This window comes from Planococcus citri, chromosome 2, assembly GCF_950023065.1.
Source record: "Planococcus citri chromosome 2, ihPlaCitr1.1, whole genome shotgun sequence".
Classification (NCBI taxonomy): Eukaryota; Metazoa; Arthropoda; class Insecta; order Hemiptera; family Pseudococcidae; genus Planococcus; species Planococcus citri.
The window spans coordinates 66,133,432-66,157,025 of NC_088678.1; the positions used below are offsets into that span (position 1 = coordinate 66,133,432).

Below are 23,594 nucleotides of genomic sequence, written 5' to 3' on the forward strand. Positions count from 1 at the left end.
GGTGGCTTCAAATGGTATTGAAGCTTCCAGCTAATTTTTGGAAATTAAAAGTCGCTGGAGGCTCCAAAACGACTTGAAATCCACCAGCAGTCGACTTCGTAGCGTATTGAAATTAGTTTGCAGAATGAATTTCGACTTTCTATCACCGTTTGATGAAATTTTGTGGAAATTTAAAGTTTCAAAAATCTACTGGAGGCTCCAGTAATTTTCAAAAAATCGCTGGAGGCTCCAAAACAACTTGAAATTTACCTGCAGTACTTCGTAGCGCATTGAAATTAGTGTGCAGAATAAATTTCAGCTTTCCAACTCCATTTTGATGAAATTTTGTGGAAATTTCGAGTTCCAAAAATCTGCTGGAGGTTCCAGAATTTCAAAAACTCAATTTTTTAAAAGAAAAATGCCAATAAAAATGTAATAAAATGTGCATTGAGATAAGGAATAATTCGTTGAAATGTCACTGAACTGCTAAAAATACATTAACTTTAACAGAAAATGTTTAAAAATCATGGCACCTATAAAATTACCAAAAAAAAAAAAAATCGAAAACAAAGCTGTGAGAACAGTTTTGAAAATGTGACTTCTAAAAGTACCTATGTAATTAAAATGAGAGTGAAAAATCGTAAAATTCTTAATAAATTTATTTTGAATTATTTTTGTTACACTTTTTGCAAACATGAACTGAGTACTTATAAAATCACATTTTACCCTCCTTACTCCATTCTTGACTCGACTTTGCTTTTTTACAATTTTGACATGACAGTGGTACAGGGTACTTCTTCTGCCTCGAATTGATTTTTCAAGCTTACCAGCTTTTTATAAACCATGAATGCTCTGTAACTATTTGAAAGTTGAAAGCTTTTATGAAATTAATTTTTGAAAAATGTATTCTTTGTCCCTGAGATCGCCTCAATTATGTAATATAAATCTGCAATTTCAGCTTATTCATATTGAAATTGTACGCTTTTAGTGGATGGGCTTCGTTCTCCATCATCATAATGTCGTGTATTCCTCATCGATGATCTCTTGATTGATGATCTTCTTTGATCTTTTGAGCTACCTGAACTACTGATCGATGATCCGTGTTCATCATCAGAAAACTGTACAGATTTAATGGATGATTTGCGCGATGAATTATTATTGTCAGGGGTTGAAGATCTACTTTGGTCTTTTGAGCAATCTGAATTGCCGATTGATGATCTGTGTTCATCATCAGAAAACTGTACAGATTTGATGGATGATTTACGCGATGAATCCTTATCATCGGGGAATTTCAAAATACCAGCTGATAATCGACGCTTATTTCCACCAGGGCATTCCAATAAATTCTTGTTGCTAATTGGCAGAGCTGATTCTTTACCAAAAAACTGTTCGTATTTGATCGATGGCGGCCCTGGAAAACTTCCTTTACGTGGACATTCTGCTCCAATTGCTAATTTGCCTAAGGACGGTTCGCTCTCACTTTTTGGGATTGGCTTCACTTTGACATTTTCACTGGTAGCGGTATTTACGTATTCAATCGTCAGTATGACCTGCTGTTGGTGATGATGCTGTTCGTCTTCTTCCTCCTCATGGATTGTATTTCTTTTGTTAAATTCTTCATGGTGGAATTCCACCAAACTGGCTGACAATCTACGCTCATATTTGCTCGATGAGTTTCCCAACGATAGCTTACGTTCACCTTTATGCTGCTCCAGGCTGTGTTTACGTGACCTGCCGTGCATGTCGGAAGTTCTCAATGATAATCTGCGCATTCTGGTCTGCACTTCGGAATTGTTGATTGATACTCTGCGTATGTTGAGTCCTATTGATCTGATCGCTGTTCTGCCAGAGTCGCTTTGGAAATGAACAGTTATTATAGATGGTCTGTGATTATCATTAGAGACTGGTGCTGGAGTCCAAGTTTGGGGTTCACTTGATCCGTAAATGGCGAAAATTACTGCTGTAAGGAGTAGGATACTGGAGGCTAGAAGGAAGCAGTCGTTCCATTCTTGCATAGTCTGGAAAAATTCAGTAGTTCAAAATCAAATAATTCTGTTATGGAAGCTTATTGAGGACTTTGGTGGGCATGTCAACAAAATTAATTCAGATTTGGTTTTGGTTTTATGTTTCATTAAAATTATTTACCAAAATATAAACTCACATGATTTGTGACTATAAGACTTGTAGCACTTTGTGAAACAATAGCACCGACTGAAAGAAACACAGATATCATTCCAACAATAATGCTGCCACTGTCAGCATGCAAGCTGACTGGAACAATTCTGCGAAGTTAGAGAAAGCTTAAGAAACTCAGAATTGTTGATTTCATTAGAAGAAAGATTTCAGATAATAGTAACCAATCCTATGAGTACTTACTCTATGATCAAAGCCATAAAAGATGTCACAATCTGTATCACAATAACTGAAATTAAAGATACCGCAAAATCAGTGATTAATGTAATCACTACAAGAGAGATAGTGGAAGTAACACATGCAAAGGTCATCATTATTTTATGTATCTGTAAAAAGAAGACTTTTAAATAAAGATGTAATATTCTTAAAACTAATTAATTTTTGTTGAAGTGTAACACACATTGCAAGTAGTTCTCAGTCTTACCCGAGAGACAGACAGCTTGGAGCAATTGTCCCAATAACTCATTAAAACTCCAGCAATTGGAAATGTGATAATGAAAACAATATTTGGTATCGATGTTATTAATCCTATTTCGTCGGTGCTTTTTTGAGTCATGTCTATAACATGGAACATAATATACAAAATTTTCATTATTTTATTAGGTACCTATTGATAAAATGCACTTTGTAAGTTTGCAGTTGTTATTGGGGATTGTGAGCAACATTCAAAGATGAGGAAACTTCTCACCTTTGAGATACAAAGGTAAACAAGATCCTACTACTGTGTTTATCCACATGTATGCGAATACAACCATACATATGGCCCAAACTGGCCCTGACGTAAAGATACTTTTGTACGGATGGTTGATCTGCAAATTGGGAAATTTTAAATGGAGTCTTAGATAATGATTCTATCTTTAAAATACGAGTACCTATGTGTCAGATTAAGGAATAAGTAAAAGCATGCTATGTAGTTACTTCGGTTATTTCTGTTAAACTAGTTTCAGTTTCTTCGAGTATGTAATCCAGTTCTTTCTTGGAAATCCATCTATCTTGTGATGGCCGATTCTTGATCAGAGTTATACAGATGACTGCAGAGAGCATTGATATACCACCTGTTGAAAGTTAAAAGGGTAAGTATATGGGATATACGTAGGTAGGTATATAATTGCATGACAGAAAATGTTGTTTGAAAGACACTAGCAAATAGCAAATGACAATAAAAATTGTGGTAGTGACAAGTCAATTCCTTAAAACGACAGGTTTTCAACGACAAAATAATTTGTCAGTGCGACTATTTTAATTGTGAATCACGACAACTCCTCCCGACAAAAAAACAAGTCTAAGCTACCAGTGGCGTAGCCAGGATTTTCTCAAGGAGGGGACAAAACCAGATTTTTAGGTATGAAAAATCGAAATGAGGGGTAATTTTCTGGAAACATATCATGATGTGTGGTGATTTTATGAAAATGAAGGCAAAATTACTGCTCGAGCGAAGCGAGAGCGAAAATTTTTAGAAAAAAATGAGTCTGAATAACAAAAAAACGTCCATTTTTGCATGTTTTCTTCCAAATTTTCGCTCGCAAGGGGGGGCATGGCCCCCTTCGCCCCCCTGGCTACGTCACTGTAAGTTACAGAATAACATTTTCAACGACCAAATAATATACCTACCCACCTATCTACTCGTAATTTTAAATCTGAATAATTGATGAACACTCTTGAAGAGTTGGTATTAGTTTCAGAGATAATTTTCATAATTTTTACTGAGTAGCTCTCACATTTCTAGAAAAATGCATTATTATCACTGAAAATGGTCAGTTTTTGAATTACATACCTACCTAATTACCTATCATCAAGAATTTGCAAAAAATCAATTTTGGCAGCTAAAATTTCAATTAACTATGTGGGTTTCAAATTATGCTATTTTCAAAAATTTTAATCTCATTCATATTGAAGGCCCAACATCACAACACTTCACAAGGTTTCCTTGTTTCAAAAATTGCAATCCTGTTCAAATTTGGGGCCCTACACTTCACAAGGTTTCCTTGTAAGATGCATAGATACTGTATTCCTCAATCACTATCCTCCACACCTCCTCATCATCTGCAACTAATCGTCAAAATGGTACAAATTGATGTGTTGACAGATTTTATAAAAAAAATTTTAAAAAATAGACGTGGGCGCGTTAACATAATTATATCTGTCGTGAATTTTTTTACAATAATGGTGGGGATAATAATTTGACTGCGCGCCACTCAATTGCCCAATTGTCGTTGAGATGTTCTAAGTATCTATCGTGTAAATATACATACATATTAAATTGGCGCAGTATTGAATACAGGGTGTCTAACAAAACTCCCTGACAAAAAGTTATGACTTTTTCGTGACTTATTTTTCAAATTTTGCCGCATAAAAATACCTCTCCCCTACAAAAAAATTAATCAATTTGAAACTGTGAGGAAGTCCAACAAGGTTGCCATTTTTTACAGAATCAAAAATTAGGTATTTCAGTTTTTTCATTTTCCTGATTTTTTGAACAATTTTATTTTTTTTCATTTTATGGGCCTTCTAAAAATTTTTCAAGTGTGTTTCGAGCAAAATTTATGACGTCTTTTTCATGACTTTCATGACAACCTACCAAAATTCATGACTTTTACATGACTTTCTTGGCCGTTAGACAGCCTGGAATAGCTAAAGTCTGAATATAAACCATAAAAGACAAGTTGCCTCTCCAGGGGCATATTGAAATTTAAAAACTCATTTCGATCAATTGATATCTTTTGATCGTGCAAGAGCCTTCAATTTTTCAAAAACCAACAAAAATCAACGTTTTCAAAAATTGTAAAAATGACCAAAAATATTTAAAATGAAATTTTAATTTCTATTTCTACTTCATGCTGAGGAGAAATGATGATTGTTTTGGTTTTTTTGGCAATGTCTAGAAATAAACCATCGAACGATGGCTATTAGTTTCAAGTACCTCACGTATCAGAAAAATTCTGATACAAAGACCTTTTTTCTTCAAGAAATTCATAATTTCTGACCTACATAACACCCTTTGACCCGAACTTCAGCCATATGCAAAACAAAAATGCCCAAAATTTGCCCCCTCCTCCTCCCAAAAAACCCAGAAGATTGACTTCAGTAGCAGGAAATTGGGAGACGAGTTTTTGAGGTTCTTTTTAGTCAATGTTTGCTCATTTAGAACAATTTTTATGTCAATCTTACGGTTTTTTTGTACCTATATATTTTGTCCCATTTTAAAAATATTTGAACAATTTTTCTATGATGAAGATCATTTTTGACATTTTGATTTTTGTTATTTTTTGAAAAATTGATAGCCCACGCGCAATCTGAAGATAAATCAATTGAAATGATCTTTTTTTAAATTTTAATAATATGCTCTCTGAGAGGCAACTTTTCCTTAGTATTGGATTGGAACCCCCAAAACTTGTTTTCATCATTTTGGCTCAACCTAATGTAAGTATGGACTATGCCAAAATACTCATTTATGAGACCTGAATAATGAATGGGAAGGGCAAGAAAAGGATAAATGCATTTTTCTTGTTTTCCAATTCGTTTTTTTCACGGAAGAACCCTTCAACATCACTGAATATGGTGGAATTCATAAAAATAAAATATGTAATTTTAAACATATTATTCAGAACTGTAAAACTCAGAAAACCAAAAAAATTAACTAACCCCCCTTTTCCATGGAACCTCTTAATTCTGAAAATAATTCAAAATTTCCATATTTAGAAGGAATGTGAAGCAAAGTGAGTTCTGAAAAACAATTTGAAATTTTGTCTTTTGGTGACAATGCAAACTCTGAGGTTAGGTACTCTGAAATTTTATAATTTGTAGAAGAAGTGAAATCAGAAAATTAGTTCAAAAGTTCACAATTTGAAGGTGATAAGTACGAATTCTAAAATTTGATATAAAATTTCGTAGTTTGGAGGCAATGCAAAATTCTGAAAATATTTTTCAACTTGAAGAAAATGCCAACTCTTGAAATTATTCTGAAATTCTGTATCTTGTAGAAAATATGAAATCCGAAGAACAATTCAATTTGGAGTCACATTTGGAAAATTGATTCAAAATTTTGCCATTTCGGTGAAATGTAAACACTATGATTTTCAAAATTTCGAGAGAGAGATCCATTGATGCTCCTTTAGAGTGTTTAACAAAACTGAAATGACCTATTTTTCACATTTTTATCGCATGAAAATACCCCCCCCCCCCCAATCACAATAAAAAATGAAATAACTTGATACTGCGAGGAATTTTTTATCAATTTGTAGGCAAGTAAGGAATTTCAGTTTTCTCATTTTTCTGATTTTTTGAACAATTTTTTTTTTTTATTTTATGGGTTTTCAAAAAAAAATTTCAAGTGTGTTTCGAGCAAAATTCATAACTTTTTCATGACTTTCATGATCACCCAGCAAAATTTATGACCTTTTTTCTGACTTTCATGACCGTTAGACTTCGTGTCCTTTTTGTTCACTCAGCCAAGTTTTGTAAAGTTATTTATTACAAAAGTACTCTCTTCTGAAAAATTTCTCACTCTTCTGCTCTACTAAAAAGGTTGCAAAAGTAGGTGGAATGTTCTGTTTTGAAAATTTTTCGATATTTATACCAATTCAAGAGTTCACCACTCAGATTTTGAGCTTTTTTCTTCCAGCACCTTACTCCGAATTTGTGTTGGTTATATCCACGTGTTCGTAGTCTGTTGATTTATCAACTCATTCGTAATACTCGTAGGTAGGCATCTATGTATTTGTAATACTGTGAATAAGTACCTATTATGTGAAGTGTTTACCTGTAACGTAAAATACGACTTGCCAACCCCAAGTATTAGCCAAATATCCGCAAAATGGGTACACAACCGCTACTCCAACATTGGTCCCGTTGAAGCTGAACGATATGAGCGTAGATCTTTCATTTTTTGGAAACCATCGTGCAAATATATCGGCGGTACTTACATAAAAAAATGACTAATTCGCATGCGTATAAAATGATCCCTGGCTCAAATTTACGAGCACAGTGTACGACTACGAAATTCTCAAATACTGCCGTTACCTCGAATACTCCGGTGACGAAACGACACGCCAAAAATAGGCGAAAATCCAGGTACAAAGCTGCCGGATGGAGTATTGTCATGGTGCCTGCTACAAATAAGCATAACGAGCAATTGACAGCACCACCTAACCAGTCGACAAGAAATCCGCCAAAAAATGAAAGCAAACCTCCGTAAGCGAGTATACTCAGTACTAATCCTATTGTAATCGAATCCCAATTGAAATCAGGTGGCTAAAAATCACAAACGGTTTAATGAGAATTTGAATCTACTCCATTGGTCGAGATAGTGAATGTGAAACATTAAAACTGAGACTTGAGACTTACACTCGTTATGGTGAGATTTCCTCGAGTGATGGTTTTATTCGATGTCATTTCGACGACGGTGATATTGACGTTATTTCGCAGCACTTGAAAATTCACGAAGCATAAAAATAACACGAAAGCTACAAAAAAACGTTTCGATAACCATAACGAAGCACTCGAAGGTATATCCATCGTCGTTGGTGTCCTTTAACCAATTTAAATCATATGGCGTAATTTTATTTTTTCAAATGGTTAGGTAGGTAAGTGGGTACATATTTCAAAAAGAAAAACTTATCACGAGTAAGTGATTTTTGTGAAATTTCCACACGTTGTATGTGGTTACATAATCATTGTTTTTGAGCACAACGGTATACCTAATATTCACTACGCACATATACAAATTCGCATTGGTAGGTTAGTGTTGTGTTTTTTTGCGATAGGTAGGTACGCAGTTATTCGACTTGGAACTGATAAATCGCTCAATATTGTTTACTCGTTCGAATATTTTCATGTATTTTTTCCGCTTGGTAAGGGTAGATGTTTATCTGAAAGTAATTTGATTTTTTTTTCAGCATGTTTAGTGGTAGGGTAAAGAAGCTATGTACCTATGTAAACTTATTTTTTACGGTACCTAGTGTTTTTGTAGCATTTAATTGTGCTTGTTCTGGTTGAAAATATTGAACTTCGTTGTGCAAAGGGGACTGAAAACTGTTGGATTACCTATTCACCCTCCCTCTCCCAAAACCCGAAAGTAAGTAGATGAGTCCAAAATTCAGGATCTTCTGAAAACTTTAAAGCCTCGATGAATAAAGATTTATTTAGAAATAAAATGATTTCAGTCTATTTGTAGTTCATTTTTTTAGAATAGCAGGTACAGGTAGAGACCAAACTTGAGAATTCCACTAAAAAGCTGAAAATTTTCGTATAGTTCTTGCAGACGATTTTCCCATGGTTGTGGGGGGGGGGGGATCTATTAATCTCATGAGCAAAGATTTGAGAATTCCACAGGAAAACCTAAACATTTTTCGAGTTTTTGCAGAAGATTTCCCCAACGTGGGTAGGGGTAAATCTCCTATAACTGGACCATTTCCATGTCAATTCGACCAAAAAAAAATGCAATTTTGAAAGTCATGTCTTTCGATTTTGCTCAATTTTTTTTACAATGTCTATACCCACCCAATAAGAAAGAAACCCGCAATCAGTTTGATCACAGCTCCCTGAGGGGACGGGTGAAGGGACCGACTATTTTCACATTGTCTCGAAGATACTCAACTTCAGCAGCGCATTCCTTCAAGGCTATGATACTTAGATCAAAACTGATTTCACAGTTCGAAAGGGCACTGCATTTTGAACGTTTCAAGTACCTATGTATTTTGAAATTTTCAAAAATTGAAAGTTTAAGGGCCGAATTTATAAACAATTCTCAAGTAAGCAATTAGTAATACTAGATACTAATGCTTAGCTGAGTAACTTAGCTGAGATACTCAGAAATAATGAAATTCATAGTCCCTTACTAAGTAAAGAATCTGTTTTGAGATGTTGGCGGTGTTGCCAAATATTTTTTCAGGTATATGTTGTGAAAATAGCAGGATCACACAGCTGTAAACACAATTTTGGCTGTGGTTTTCCGTTAAAAATTTCCCTCCAAAATAAATATAGTTGTAGTTGAACTTGAATGTCTTAAACTATTTGAAGAAAAGTTTTAATTTAAAAGAAATACATAGAATGAATAACTCCAAAGTATCGTTTTCTCCCACAGAGCTGGATATCCTGTGGGCTTTGGTGAAAAAGTACAGTGCTATACTCCACAATGTAAAAACGGATTCGAAAAGTAATGTCGTGAAAAACCAAGCTTGGGAGAAAATTACAACCGAATTTAACTCAAATTGCAACATTACAAAGGTAAATATCATATTATTTGCATTGATGCTTATTCTTACTTAGGTACTTCATTCAAAATGAAATGTATATTTCTGTATGCTTGTGCTTGTCTAGTTGTCTCCGCATTCTATGTATAGCAATATTCATTCATTATGTGTTTTCAGCGCACTCGTCAACAACTCCAATAGAAATACAATAACGAAAAAAGTAAGCGAAAAGAGAAACTAGCCGCTGAAAAACGACTCCTGATGGGTACTGGAGGCGGACCGCATACCCAAACCCTCCCTCTAGAACCAGAACTAGACGATGCCGCCAACATCTCCATAGTCACTGAAATAAATTCACTAATACCAGATTCGGACACCCTGCAGTTGGCCAGACATGATGCGGCACCTGATTTTCTTGTTTGAAATAATAGATTGGTGTTATTTAACAACCAAGAGGAAAATGATGATGATTACTTGATTATAATAATGAAACGATCGTGGATGAACCAGCAGCCACGCCCACAGTCACTCTTCCTAGTACCAATCCGATTAATACATCAGCTGCATCTGTTGCACAGTCTACCAGACCTAGAGTTCCTACTGCAGCTCCATCAACGTCAACTGATTACACACCTGTAAAAAAAACTTCTAAAAAACGTTCTCAAACAGCAGGTGAGTTCACATTCAATTCATGCACTCTATTTTCAAAGGTAATCTAGCGCATACCTAGCACTAAAGTAACATTATTTTTTCAGTGAATGTCTTTAGTGGAAGAAATTATTGAACGACGTGCCATCAACAAAGAGCTGATGAGTTATAAAATAAAGAAGGCCAAATTGGAACTTGAGTTGATGGAGTTGCAGTTGAGGAAGGCTGCTGAAAACTAAAGAGGAGAAATAATTCTCTTGTTAGTTGTTTTACTTGTTTTCATTTACGCAAATGCTACTTTGATTTAGGTATTCAAAGAGTTTAATTCTTTTTAATTTATTGATGTAAGATTCATTTAGAATTGACAAGTGTGGTAGTGTGTATTTATAATTTTATTGTATCTATTCTATTACTTAGGGATCAAATTTGTTTTCTATGTATGTAATTGATATAAGATTGATTGAGAAGTTTCGTTTTTTTAAAAATTGGGTGCTAGTTATGTATGATTTCAATTTCATTGATCTCTTTGTTTTTATTTAGGTATACGTTTACTAGTTTTACTGTAAACAGTTCAGTTTGCGGATTTTTATTGAGAAGTGAAATTTTATTATTTCTAATTTTATTCATTTTATTGTTGATCTCTTTGTTTTTATTTAGGTATACTTAAGGTGCACCGGGGGAAGTTGGAATTCGGGGTAAGTTAGAAAACTTGCTCTAGCGCCTAGAGGTTTATATCTGGCGAAGTGCTACTAAAGGTGACTTGAGGGTACTACCCCTACTTCATCTTGGCATAAAAATTTTCGCGATTCAGTTTCATTTGAGATGTCTTTGGTTCAATTGTATTTTGTTGTTGTTTTGCACTTGTTTTGAATTTGTACTAAAATACAGACTTTCCATTTCTTAATTTTTCGCATATAGCGGACGAACCGTGCGTCCTAGTGAAAATCTGATGAGAGTGATCTCAAAGAGAATTAAATTCTCTACAATTTTGTTGATATGCAATTTTTCTAGGACGCTCCGTTTGTGATCTACATCTCTGCAAAGTTTAGCCTGTTCTGACTTCCCCTAATTGGGGGAAGTCAGAACAGTTTATATTTTATTCCACTGAGCGAAAGCTACTGTGTCAATCGCGCTCAAATTTTCACCATAGGTTAAGAACCCTTATGGGAACCTACATAATAAATTTGATCCATATTGGTTCATTAGAAGGGGAGTAACAGCAGGTCAAAGTTGAAATTGCGAAAAATCATTCTGACTTGCTCCGGTGCACCTTACGTAAACAGTTTCGGTTTGCGGACTTTTATTGAGAAGTGAGATTTTATTATTTCTAATTTTGTTCATTTTATTGTTGATCTCTTTGTTTTTATTTAGGTATACTTACCTTAAACAGTTTAGTTTGTTGTTTTAAGATTTATTGAAAAGTTAATTTCATTGTTTCACATTATTGTGTTGTTTACGGATCGAATTCGTGTTTTACATATCAATATAGTTATATTATTGGTAAAGTAGGTGCTGGTTATGTGTGATCTCATCGATCTCCTTTTCATTTTGGTATAGGTACTCTAAAGAGTTCAAATTTGTAAATTTAGGAATAAAGATTTATTGAGAAAAATGATATTTACTTACGTAGGAAGTACTAACTACTTACCTAGGAATCTGAAAATGACTATGAATTGCAAAATGCTTAGTATTACTCAGCTGAGCATCTAGTAATACTTAAGTATCGTTTATAAATTTGGCCCTAAATTTAAGATGGGAGCTACCGTTTAAAATTCTGAAAAAATGTACACAGGGTGCCCTTTAATTTCGGGAAATGATTTTCCCCGACTTTCCAAGTTTTCCAGACCAATTTTTCCAATTTTCCAGATTCTTGAAAAATGAATTGCACATGCGATCAGGTGGGGGGAAGGGGTGTTTAATTTTTTCGAATATCATGAAATATATTAAAAACCAGAACTTTTCATTTTTAATTAAAATCTAAAAATGGAACTCCATAGAGAGTTGTTTAATTTCCATGGTAATTTTTGACCAAAAATTGAGAATTTTTGCGATTTCTGGCAATGAATAATAAATACGAGACTTCTTACAATTTCAGCAAAAGAGAAGTTTTTTTTTTTTATCAATTTCTGGCGAAAAAACAACATATTACGTAGAACTAGTTATTATTGAGAAAAAAAAATTGAAAAATAGTGGGAGTTTTCGGATGCAAAAAATAACACAATTCTTAGCATCTTTTTTGCAAAGAAAAAAAGAAGAAAATTCTTGACAATTTCTTTGCGATTTTTGACCGACAACGTGACTTTCCCAATAATTTCAGTTAAAGGCAGATCTCCGTAACCATTTTTATTAAAAAGCGAAACATTTTAGCGCCGAAGAGCGAAATTTATTAATGATACTCGACATACGAGTAGGTAACTCATAAGTTGATAAAATGCAAGACTTCGACAATTTTTGCAAAAAACAAGACTTTCTGGGAATTTGGCAATTTATGACAAAACTGACCAGCGAAAAAACTGAGTGAGCAAAGTGAAGGTGAATCTTTTCATTATGAGAAATGGAAAAATCTGTTTGAAGTAACCTTTCACAAAATTCCCTGACTTTTGAGTAAAAATCTGTAAATTTCCAAAATTCCTTGACTTTTCCAAATCGAACAAATTCCTCGACTTTTTCAGTTTTTCCAGGCTCCTGGACACCTTGTTCCACAGATGAACCTCTTGATGCTTTTTTGAAATACTCAATTTTCGAGATGGGATCTTTTAATGGAGAGGGAGAGGGAGCACCCCCTCCACCAAATTCAGGCAAAACTTTCGAAAAGAAACTGGGGCATGTGATATATCGAATTGTATGTTTTTGATGACGCTGAACACAAATATCGCGTCAGATTTTTGATTGGACCCCCTCCACGGCCCCCAGCACCTCTGCAAATGAGGTAAACGATAAAAAAAGCGTTTTTTTCGTGCGACACATGGAATAGTATGTTTTTTGTGAAGCTGAACACGAATATAACGTCAGATTTTTCATAGGACCCCCATACATGGAAATCATTACCTATTTGGAGAGGTTCTGGGGGCTATGGGTGAGGTTAATTTGAAAAACTAAGGCTATACGTATTCGTGTTCAGCGATTTCGAAAACATACTATTTCATGTGTCACACAAATAAAACCATTTTATTGACTTTTACCCCCATTGGAGAAGTGCATGGCGCCCGTGGATGAGGTCTAATCAAAAATCTGACGTCATATTCGTATTTGGCGTCACCAAAAACATACAATTCGATATATCACATGCCCCACATTTTTTTTGGAAAGTTTTGTCCAAATTTGGAGAAGGGGGGCTCCCCTCCGGTCAAAAGATCCCATTTCGAAATTTGAATATTTCGGAAATGCATCAAAAGGTACATCTATGTAGACATTGTAAAAAAAAATGAAGCGAAGTCGAAGAACATGACTCAAAAACGTTAGTCGAATTGAGGCGGAATGGCCCATAAGAATAATTGCGGTAAAGCAGAAATAATGTATTTCATCATCATCATCATCAGTTTCCAAGAGCTAAGTAAAAAAACATAAAATATGAAACTTCATTTTTAAAAAAAAATTCATCATTTGTATAAAATAGCCTATTGTTGAAAATGACATCATTTTTCAAAACACAATGAAAACTTGAGCAATTGTTTTTCATGAAAATTCAATTTTCTGCAATATAGGGTTTTCCCGAAATTTCTCAAAAATACTTACGTACTTACATAAACAAACACGAATCAATGACAACTACCTTACGTAGCACAAAACACCTGCCTTACTAATCACAATTCAGCGAATTTTTTTTAATAACGGTTTTTACGACATTTTAATATTTCTTATAGGCGTATTCAACTAGTTTGAATCAAGTTAGAATATCAATCTTGGCAAAACTAGGTATTGAAGTAACGCATTTAAATCATAGCCGCAGGAGCACTTGGGCTTATTCCATCGAATCTGTGAATAATATACCTAGTTACCTACTATTGCATAAAGCATAATAAACTAGACGAACAACAAAATATCGAGTCCGTGAGTTTCAAAATGATATACTATCACTTATCGCATTCGCACAAATAAACTTTACGCTACCATTTCTTTCTTCCTGATTTTATGTGTACACAAGGTATTCCCCTTCTCAACGATGCAAATTCAAATCATATACTCGTACTTTAACGAAACGATGACGATAATTAATTAGTAGATAGGTAAGCGGTATCCGTTTCGTTGTAATTACGCTGTCTTCTTATCTCACTGATGTGTTTACCCATAGTGTAATAAAAACCTTCTGATAAAGAAGTTATTTTCCAAAATTCTTTTAGAAATTATACCGCAAATTACCTTGATTTAGGTATAGCATATCAAGAGATTTCACACGAATGTTTTTTCATTGCCAGTTGAAGTGTTTAGTTGGTTCAACTTGAACGTTGAATACGGATAGGTAGACTCGTCGTGATGAACTTGAATTAACGTTTTTCGAGAGTATTGCCTTTATTATATACGTAATTACCCGCATTAAGCATGGAGAAAAAAAACGTCGTCGATTTGCATCTTTTACCGGACCATCAGAAGGGAGCGAAAATGTAAGTACCTATACTTATTGCTTACTATCTAATACGTATCGTTTTGAGAATACAAAACTAATCATATTTTGTGTTGCCATAAGACGTGGTGAAAGAATTCACTTTTATGATAGATACCTGAACTTGAAATTTACGTAGGCACCTAATCATATTCTTAATTGGCGATTTTTTTCTATCAACAGATATAGAGATACCACATCTCAAATCGTTAACGAGACACCTTCATTATGGTTTTCGAAAAGATTCCTAGTCGCGACTGTGTTATTTTTATGTTTCGTGAACTTCCAAGTATTAAGAAATAACATCAACATTATTGTAGTCGAGATGACATCCAACAGAACGTACAAAGAGGGAAATTCTACATTCGTGAAGGTAAATAACAGTAGGTACATACATTGTAATCGATTTAGATAATACTAAGTACCTAACTTGAAAAATATTCAATTATCAGTCGCGTTGACGAGACAGAAAAACAAAGTGAATGGAAGGAGAGGGGAGAAGAAGACAAACCAACACAAAAATTATCATCTGTGTGCCCTATAATACTAATTTTTCACTCATCTTTTTTACAATCCTGAAATTAAGGAGAAAAAATGTTACTGGAGGGACAAATAAGTCAAAATTACCAGCTTCAATTTTCATTTTTCAACTCCGTCATTTTTCGTCTGATTTTTTTCACAACAAAAAACTTTCACTTATGTTTTTTATCAATTGATCTAAGTATTTTTTTTTCAAAGTAGTAATACTTTTTTTCTCGTTTTATTCGAAATTTGTAAAAGCAAGTTCCTTTGCTGAGGATTAATCTTAAAAAACGTACGTAAGTATAACAAACTTGAGTTATTTGAAATAATTTCTCAAATGATTAAAAAAATAACTTTCTTCCCGCAAAAGAAGACTCGACTCCAATCCTTTGGACTTTACCTCGAATTCGGAGAATTTTCGGATATTGGAATAGAGCATGTCAAAAAACCCAAACTCAGCATTTTAGCTACCCGTATTCATTTCTCAATTTTTGGCGCATTTTTGAAAACGCTGAAAGACCCAAAAATGAATAAAAATTGAACTTCGAAAAAAAATGTGCCATGGCAGAGTAGAAAAGCTATTCGATCTCATTTTCCACGAATTCCAGACGTTCTGGAGCCTCCAACGCCTCATCTATTTTCTCCAGAAATTTCAAATATTATTTCCTAAATTATTGGATATCAACTTGATCGGCTAAAATTTTCGTTAGACTAGCGTATGTAGTGGTGTAATCAAAAACCGAATAGTTCTAGCAATTTCTTTGGGAGGGGGGGGGGAATAATTTGATGCTTGAAATTAACAAAATCCCAGCTTTTCAATTCAATTATGCTACAATTATATTTTTTCATCCAATTCAGACATCTTTGAAAATTTGTCCAAAATCGAGAAATGAATCTGGACAGTTTGAAATTTTGAATTGAATGGGTTTTTTATGTGCCATGTTCTCAAACGTTCAAGAAAGAGAGTTGGGAAGTTTTTTTTTCAAAAACAAAAAAAACATTAATTTACTTATTAATTAAGCTAAAAATTTCACAAAAAGTCTTTTCTGAACAGAATAAAATGAAATTACCCTGCTCAAAAAAAAAATGCTCTTGGAAATCCATAAAAATTATTAAAAAATAGATTCAAAAACGAACAAATGAGAATGATGAGAATGCAAATCGTTCAATTGGTGTGAAAAATTTTAAAAAGTCATTAAAATCAAAAATTTTTGGAATTGAGTAAAATACTTGTACTACACTAAAGTAGCTCCCAGCTCATCAAAAGTGAGAAAAAGATAACAAAAAAAAGGAGTTGAACAATCATAATAACTTTGAAAAAAGTCAAAAATTGTCTTTAAATTGAGATAAATAAGTACCTATATTATTAAAATTTCTTCAAATAATTAAGAAAAATAGAAAAATAAAATATTTGCAACGTGAAAAATTTGAAAAAAAAATACTCGAAAATTGAGCCAAAATGATACAAAAATTGCTCAAGAAATCTCCATCAAAAGTTTGACATTATTTCGGTAATTCGACAAAAAATTTTCCAAGCTCTCAAAAATTGGTCTCAAAATGCCATAAAGTCATTTTTGAAAGTTTGGCATAGTTTTAGTGAATTGATTATTTTTAAAGCTCGAATTTTATATTTAATCAGAAATTTCAGATTTTGGTTTCCTTTTTTTTTTTTGAAATTTTTGAAAATGGATTTTTTGGAAAATCGATGAAATCTTGTCAAGGGATCCTAGAAACGTTTTTCGATAGATTTTAGATCATTTCTGTCAGAACCAAAGTGAATGTGAGGGGGAGGAAGGTCTTTTAGCATTTTTGGCCGGCGTTTCTAACATCATATTAAAAAGTACATTTCGCCTTCTCCTTCTCCTTCCCTCATCCCTCACCCAAGTTTGAAATTTTTTTCAATCGTAGTCGACCTTTTGAACCCGAAATCTATCAGGGTGTCTAACAAAATTTCAAAATGAAAAAATAGGACTTTTATAGGACTTCTAGCAGGACTTTCAGCAGGTCATTTTTCCAGCATTACTGTGGAATTTTGTAATGTATGGGGGGGGGGGTCAAAATTTATATTCAAGTTTTTAGCGACAGGAATTTTAGCGGAACTTTCAACAGGACAGTTTTTGAACACTTGGTATTTTTCAAGAGGGGGAGGCATGCAGTGGGCGAGGCAAAACTTTACATTCAAATTTTTCGCTTATCCAATGTCTTCAAACATCCCAAGATTATTTTCAAGCAAGCGTACGTCGAAAAGGTAATTTTATCATTACAATTTTTGATGTATTTAGGTTCTTGTCAATGTAATGAAATTTGGTGATTAAAAAACTTGTTTCAAAATAACAAATTTTTAAAAAATGTAAAAGAATTAATGGAAAATTTGGAAAAAAGCACAAATTTTTCGAATGTTTTGCTTCAAAACTTTGAAATTTAAATTATGATTTTTTTTGAAAATTTAAAATTGGAAAAGAAAAGCTAACGGGCCCGAGCGAAGCGAGGGCAAAAGCTTTAGAAATTCAGTATTTTGAGAGGTATAAAAACGATGTTTTTTGAGTGATAAGTTACTTATATTATTTTGCTACAAAATCTTAAAATTTAAATGATGATTCAACACCCCAATTCAACAAAAAGAAAAGAAAAATTCAAACTTGAAAAAGAAAAGCAAACAAACCTGAGTGAAGCAAGGCTAAGCTAAAAGTTTTCAAAAAATTCATGTTTTGCTGAGAAGTAAAAAGAAATCGGTAATTTGGTAAAGAAGGAGGAGTTTATCTTTCTGATTCAAACTTTGAACATTTCTTGAATTTGAACAATAAGTTACATATTGGGAAAAGTAAAAGCAAATAGCCCGAGCGAAGCGAGGGCAGAAGCTCTCAAAAATGTGTGATTCAAGTTCTACAAAAGTCGACAAATCATCTCTTTTCTACAAGTTCGAAATTCCGGAAAGAAAGGGGGGAAAATTGAAAATTTGAAAAAGTCATATTGGAAAAAATAGGACTTTTGGATAAAATTGTTGAAAAATAGGACACTAAAAGGACAAAAAGGTGTCATAGGCAAATAAAAGGACTTTTATAGGATATATAGGATAAATAGGAGTGTTAGACACCCTGTCTATGGAAAAGAAATCGAGAGCCGATTTAATTCGATTGGTGGAAATTTTCTACTTTATGTACTCAATCACTTCTTTCCCTTCAGACCCATAATTTTAACAATCGTGCTCATCTCCTCTTCCTTTCCAAGTCCAACTAATTTTCAATAAAAATGATAGAATTTTTCAGCCAAATTCAGTTCTCAAGAAATTATTTTCATGACCATTCTGTACAATGCAGAATTTTTCAATTTTTTGAACAATATTTGTACTCCATCCCCTCTTCCTTTTCTAATTATATCAATCTTAATTTGAATTGTGCATTGATTTTCAGCCACCAGATTTCAACTGGGATCAGACGACAATTGGATTAATCATCAGTATTCTGGCTTACGGAGGCTTATTCTCAATTTTTGGCGATGTTGCAATAAATAAACTCGGAGGATCGGTAACTTGCGCTTGGTGTATGCTGATTGCTGGTATTATGACCATACTGCATCCTGCTATTTTGCAAATTGATTTCTCTTTATTTTTGGCTTGTCGTTTTCTGACTGGAATATTCGAGGTAATTGATAAATATAAATAAAGTACCTAAAAGTAAAGGATTTTCTGCTGACGGGAGTGTTCCTTGACTGACTTCAAAAGATCTCTAACAAAAAAACAACTTAAAATTTTGAAATTTCGACTAAATAGGAATAAAATTTGACTTATAGAACTTTGAATTATCTACGAAAAAAAGATGATATTTTGCCAAAGTTCAAAATTGAGGGCGATTCAATCAATCTTTAATATTTTAGAAATCATGCAACCTTAAAGAATCAACACCGAATATTATCTTTTCCCTTCAAATTCAATGGTCTGCAAATCAATTTACGTTTGTGAGCTTCGGATTACTGAATTACCCGGTGTGAGCTTGGGATTTCTGAATTATAATTGGCAAATTATTCGACACTAGACATTATGGAACACACAGTATAAAACTACCTTGACTTACGAAAGCATCGAAACTATACTATACTTACGAGTATTTTATTATTATTGTATCGGTGCAAATGTAAAGGTCGAGGCTTTAAGTTATCAGTAATGTGAGTGAATGAACTAATAAATAACTAAATGGAATCTACGTAATTACAAGTAGATGATAATTTTATCACATGTTACATAAACTTGATCTATCTTTCAAATGCAAATTACCAGATGTTTTTCTATGTCAGCACCTCCGACATATTCTCAAGATGGTTTCCTAAAAAAGAAAGATCTACTCTGATATCGTACAGTTTCAATGGGACAAACATAGGTGTAGCTGGAGTTTACCCATTTTGCGGATACCTGGCTTACAAATGGGGTTGGCAAGTGGCATTTTACATCACAGGTAGATTTAATCATACAATTTTTTTTTTTAAATCAAAATTTTCAAAGAAACTATCGTTATTTTAATTAATAGATAATTTTATAATTTTACGAATTAGGAATTATATCTGTACTTTCGGCGATACTCTGCTTGATTTTGGTGAAAAATCAGCCATCTGATGATAAATGGATCTCGAAAAAAGAACTCGCTTACATATTAGAAGAAACTGATCGTAGTACGAAGATGAAAGTAAGTAAGATTTACCTCATCTTCCAAATTTATATTCCATCATCAAGTTTTATTGGGAATGAACTCCTCAATATCTGTACTTTTACAGGTGAATCATCCTTTCTGGAGTATTGTCACTTCGGGTCCAGTTTGGTCTTTGTGCATCGTTACGTTCGTTTTCATGTGGGTTGCATCAGTTTTGAATGCGTGTTTACCTTTGTACATTAAAGGTAGGTTTTGCAAGACGTGTGACCAGTTAATATGGGTGAGGGGAGGGGATCAACGCAAAACATTTGAAATATTAATTTTTGTGCCAAAAAATTGTGGTTTTATGAACTATATACTAAATACTTATTAAATTTCAACCAAGAGAACATTTCAGTTTATGTAGTAATGAGTAAGAACTGTGCATTTTTTATCAGAAAAATAACGTCACTGGACTTTCCTAGTTTTTCTAATGCATTAAATGTTTACTTATTTACCTATGATAAAGAAGAAAAATTTACGATAAATTTGCATTTCTATAATAGAATTCACTAAAACTTGAGTAATGGATTCAGATAAGTAGATAAGTAAATATTTTAATGTGTAGGTACCTACTTTCATGAAATGTACGTGAAAAGCTCATTTTATTTTTTTCAAATTCATAATAATAATACCCGAGTACGTATTAAATTATTTTGCACTCGCAGATTTGACTCAGAAAGATACCGATGAAATTGGACTCATATCGTCGATTCCAAACATAGTTTTCTTAGTATTATTTCCAATCAACGGAGCATTAATGGATTATTGGAAAAATCACAGCAATATCACAGTGACTGGGGTAAGATGGCTCTTTTACTCTAAATTATAAATACCTATTCACATTGAAGGCGATGAGAAATTAAAAGATACTTCAAAAATTTGCAGGTACACAGAATAATAATGAGCATCGCGTTCTTTTTTGCAAGTGTCATGTTCGTAGTTTCTGGGCTGACTTCTAATGTCAACGCAACTTTAATCTTTTTCGTACTCATTCAAATTCCAATGTCGTTCCTGCCAATTATTATACAGTAAGTTACACTGACACCTGACAGGCTAAAGAACATAATTTTGACATTTTCTCGCAGTTTTGTTTAAAAAATAGCTCATAATTTGAGTCCTCACAATTCCATATTTCTCTTTGCAGAGTTCTTCCTATCAATTTGGCTCCTGATCATGTCAGTGTGGTTGCTGGTATGTCTACATGTGCATTCTCACTAAGTGCCATTGCAGCTCAAACCATTACAGGTTATATGACCGAACATCATGTAAGTTATTCCCCTCAAGAGCTTCAAGAATTATGAATTAAGCTACTTCAAATACCATTTCAGTGAGAATAATTATGTGTATTTTATTTCTCAGAGTGAGCAAGAATGGAACAATTGCTTCTATTTGGCCGCTGTTATTTCGGTTTTCGGTGCCATCGTGTTCGTATTATGGGGTTCTAGTGAACTTCAACCTTGGGCTTCGAAGCCCCCGGCTAAAGAAGAACGTGTTCTATATGAGATTAATTGAAAATCCAAGTATAGGTACCTACCCAAGTGTTTTTGATGTGATTCAAGTGACATAAGCTTACGTGTAATACTCATAAGACTCAAGAGGCTGTAAACGTTTTCAATAATCATTGAAAAATGTTTTTTTTTTACTCGTATGTGTGTTGAAAATTTTTGAATTCAGACATCAATTTGACCTCTGAATCGTGTTCAATGATTTTGAAACAGTTTGACGATTTTCTAAATGAGAAGATCGAAAAGTGAGGGTTAAATTTTGAACAATTTTTATCATTATTTTAAATTACTCGTACGATGTTTTTGTGCAACCTGAGCAATGTTTTATCAATTTTTACATTACCTGTGGATACTTCCCTTTGCAATTAAACTATTTTTTTCAAGTTGGAAATGTTTTTTTTTAGTGACACATGAAATCGTCTTATTTGATTTTTCAATTTTAAAGAATTTCTTCAAAAATAATTTTCAACTTTGAAAGGAAGAAATAAAGGTGAATATGAAATAATAAAAATTGTTACCTAAAAATCAAAAAATAAAGTGCAAAGTTCAAAACGAAAAATGGAGTAAATATCAAACATCATCAAAAGTATCTAAACTAAATAGGTGATTGAAAAATGGAATTGAAGTACATTTATTTGCATCGTTTTTCAGAATGAATTCACTTTATTTTCAAGTCAACATTCAGCATAATATTCAATATTGCTTCTTCGACTCTTGCTACTCATTTAAACTAATAGGTACAAGACAAGCAATGGAGGGGAAGAAAGATTATTTTTATTTATTCATTTTTTTTTGGATTTTACTGTGGCCAGCAAAAAATTAAGACTTCGAAAAAATTTGAAATTGTTTTTGCCACATTCAGCTCTTCTCATTCTCACCCCTCAAAAAATTTCAAAATTTCAAAATACTGATGTCTCTTTTAAAATTTGAAAAAAAATTATGCTGGTAAGAAATATTAAAATTTGTTTTTTTTGGAAAATTTTAGAAAAAGATACCATATTTATTCGTTTCGAAAACGATATTCTAAGAATTCCAGCTCAAGAATTCAATTTCAAATTATGCTCCAGTCCCTCTATTACTTTTGAATACGAAAGCTAAAATATGATGAAAATTTCGAACCCAGAAGTGTGGTTGGGAAGGAACAGAATATTCTCAAATTGAAAGTAAAAATGAAAATCATGACTTTTGCACAAATTCTGATCTTTAGTAACTTTTTTGGCACCAAAATGTAAGAATTCGTGTGATATGAACATCAGAAAATAATTCGTGTTTCAGGAATAGAGCCCAAAAGATCCAAAAGAAGGTGAAGAGGGGTCAAAGGGATGAGGAGGGGAGGGGTTAGAGTCTCAAAATTTGTAAAAATGACAAAAATTCGTCTTACTTTTTTTTGGTACTAAAATTACTCATTATTAGTTTGTTCATTCATTTCTTTGCTCAAAAAATTCCGGAATTTGTAGAATTTTCACAATTTTGAAAATTTCTAAGACTCAAACTACATAAATTCCAAGGTCACCACTATACGGCCAAATTAATTATTCTCATATTCAAGTTAGTTTTGGAATAATTGAAAAAGGCAATACGCCGACAAAATATTCTACAATGAATAAAATACAAAATATCTAACAAATTTATAGGAATTGAAGCCCTCCCCCCAATTATCACCTACTCTTTATGATTCCATGGTTTTTAGATAATTAATTTTTAAAAAAATTACTCTTAAAAAAGTTCTTTCGACTGATTATGTGAATTTTCACTTTTTTGAAAATCCCCTATCTCTTCATACCTCCAAATAAGCTCACAAAAACCAAAATTATTGCTCAGAGGTTTACTTCTTTCAATTTTTTGGTTTTAGGGTCATATCAACGCGATGAGAAATCGCCCAAGAATGACTAAAATACTGATTTTCAACATTTTAATAGTAGGTAGGTAGGTACTCTCCCTTCCCACCTGTCCTACCTTTATCAATCTCTCTATTCTACTATACTCATACTTACTTCAAATATGACTCTCAAGCATTGCACTTTCAAATTTTTAGTCAAAAATACGTCATCTGGGTGAATTTGATCATAAGAAAAATTTGGTACATAAACTCTTCCGAATTACCAAGTGGACTGTTCTGAGGTCTAACCTATATTAAGGTACTTTCTCTGATGTTCACCTTGCACGAATTTTCAATTTTTCAAGGTCAAAAACTAGCGTATTACTGAAAATCCAAAATTTTTCGTCAATTCATATTATAATTTTTTACGTCATCAGAAGCGGCAACACTGATTTG

The 23,594-nt window shown here is 33.2% G+C and overlaps 2 protein-coding genes and 2 long non-coding RNA genes across 6 annotated transcripts in view; 2 read left to right on the forward strand and 2 right to left on the reverse strand.

Annotated features, from left to right (window-relative positions):
* LOC135837181 (uncharacterized) overlaps positions 1–23,594 on the reverse strand; it is a 94,943-nt gene that overhangs the window by 2,245 nt on the left and 69,104 nt on the right. The gene's annotated exons all lie outside the window — the stretch shown is intronic.
* LOC135837159 (sialin-like) lies at positions 621–7,705 on the reverse strand. Of its 2 annotated transcripts, none has more exons than XM_065352340.1 (9): positions 7,516–7,705; positions 7,192–7,422; positions 6,932–7,106; positions 3,091–3,227; positions 2,861–2,981; positions 2,573–2,730; positions 2,356–2,498; positions 2,141–2,261; positions 621–1,997 (listed from the first exon to the last, which is right to left on the reverse strand). In XM_065352340.1, the coding sequence occupies exons 1-9, from the start codon at positions 7,684–7,686 to the stop codon at positions 939–941; spliced, it is 2,316 nt and encodes a 771-aa protein (XP_065208412.1). In that variant the 5' UTR covers positions 7,687–7,705; the 3' UTR covers positions 621–938. The 2 variants fall into 2 exon arrangements, with proteins under 2 accessions (XP_065208412.1, XP_065208413.1); XM_065352341.1 differs by having other exon boundaries at positions 2,597–2,730; positions 7,516–7,704.
* On the forward strand, positions 7,908–11,622 carry LOC135837179 (uncharacterized). 2 transcript variants are annotated; one of them, XR_010557149.1, is made up of 4 exons: positions 7,908–8,021; positions 9,254–9,396; positions 9,540–10,034; positions 10,118–11,622. It is a non-coding gene; the product is annotated as an uncharacterized LOC135837179 (long non-coding RNA). The 2 variants fall into 2 exon arrangements; XR_010557148.1 differs by lacking the exon at positions 7,908–8,021 and adding an exon at positions 8,129–8,245.
* Positions 14,251–21,710, forward strand: LOC135837172 (vesicular glutamate transporter 2.2-like). The gene is made up of 10 exons (XM_065352361.1): positions 14,251–14,611; positions 14,794–14,983; positions 18,543–18,773; positions 19,406–19,580; positions 19,678–19,808; positions 19,897–20,017; positions 20,480–20,613; positions 20,700–20,842; positions 20,959–21,079; positions 21,174–21,710. The coding sequence occupies exons 1-10, from the start codon at positions 14,550–14,552 to the stop codon at positions 21,324–21,326; spliced, it is 1,461 nt and encodes a 486-aa protein (XP_065208433.1). The 5' UTR covers positions 14,251–14,549; the 3' UTR covers positions 21,327–21,710.

Excerpts from the sequence above, each read along its gene's own strand:
- LOC135837172 (XM_065352361.1), top strand. The coding sequence starts at position 14,550 with ATGGAGAAAAAAAACGTCGTCGATTTGCATCTTTTACCGGACCATCAG. Across the intron at positions 14,984-18,542 it reads GAAATTCTACATTCGTGAAG|CCACCAGATTTCAACTGGGA; the intron begins GTAAATAACAGT and ends ATTGATTTTCAG. Across the intron at positions 20,018-20,479 it reads TTTACCTTTGTACATTAAAG|ATTTGACTCAGAAAGATACC; the intron begins GTAGGTTTTGCA and ends TTGCACTCGCAG.
- LOC135837159 (XM_065352340.1), bottom strand. The coding sequence starts at position 7,686 with ATGGATATACCTTCGAGTGCTTCGTTATGGTTATCGAAACGTTTTTTT. Across the intron at positions 3,228-6,931 it reads AGTCGTATTTTACGTTACAG|GTGGTATATCAATGCTCTCT; the intron begins GTAAACACTTCA and ends AACTTTCAACAG. Across the intron at positions 2,982-3,090 it reads GTTTAACAGAAATAACCGAA|ATCAACCATCCGTACAAAAG; the intron begins GTAACTACATAG and ends CCCAATTTGCAG.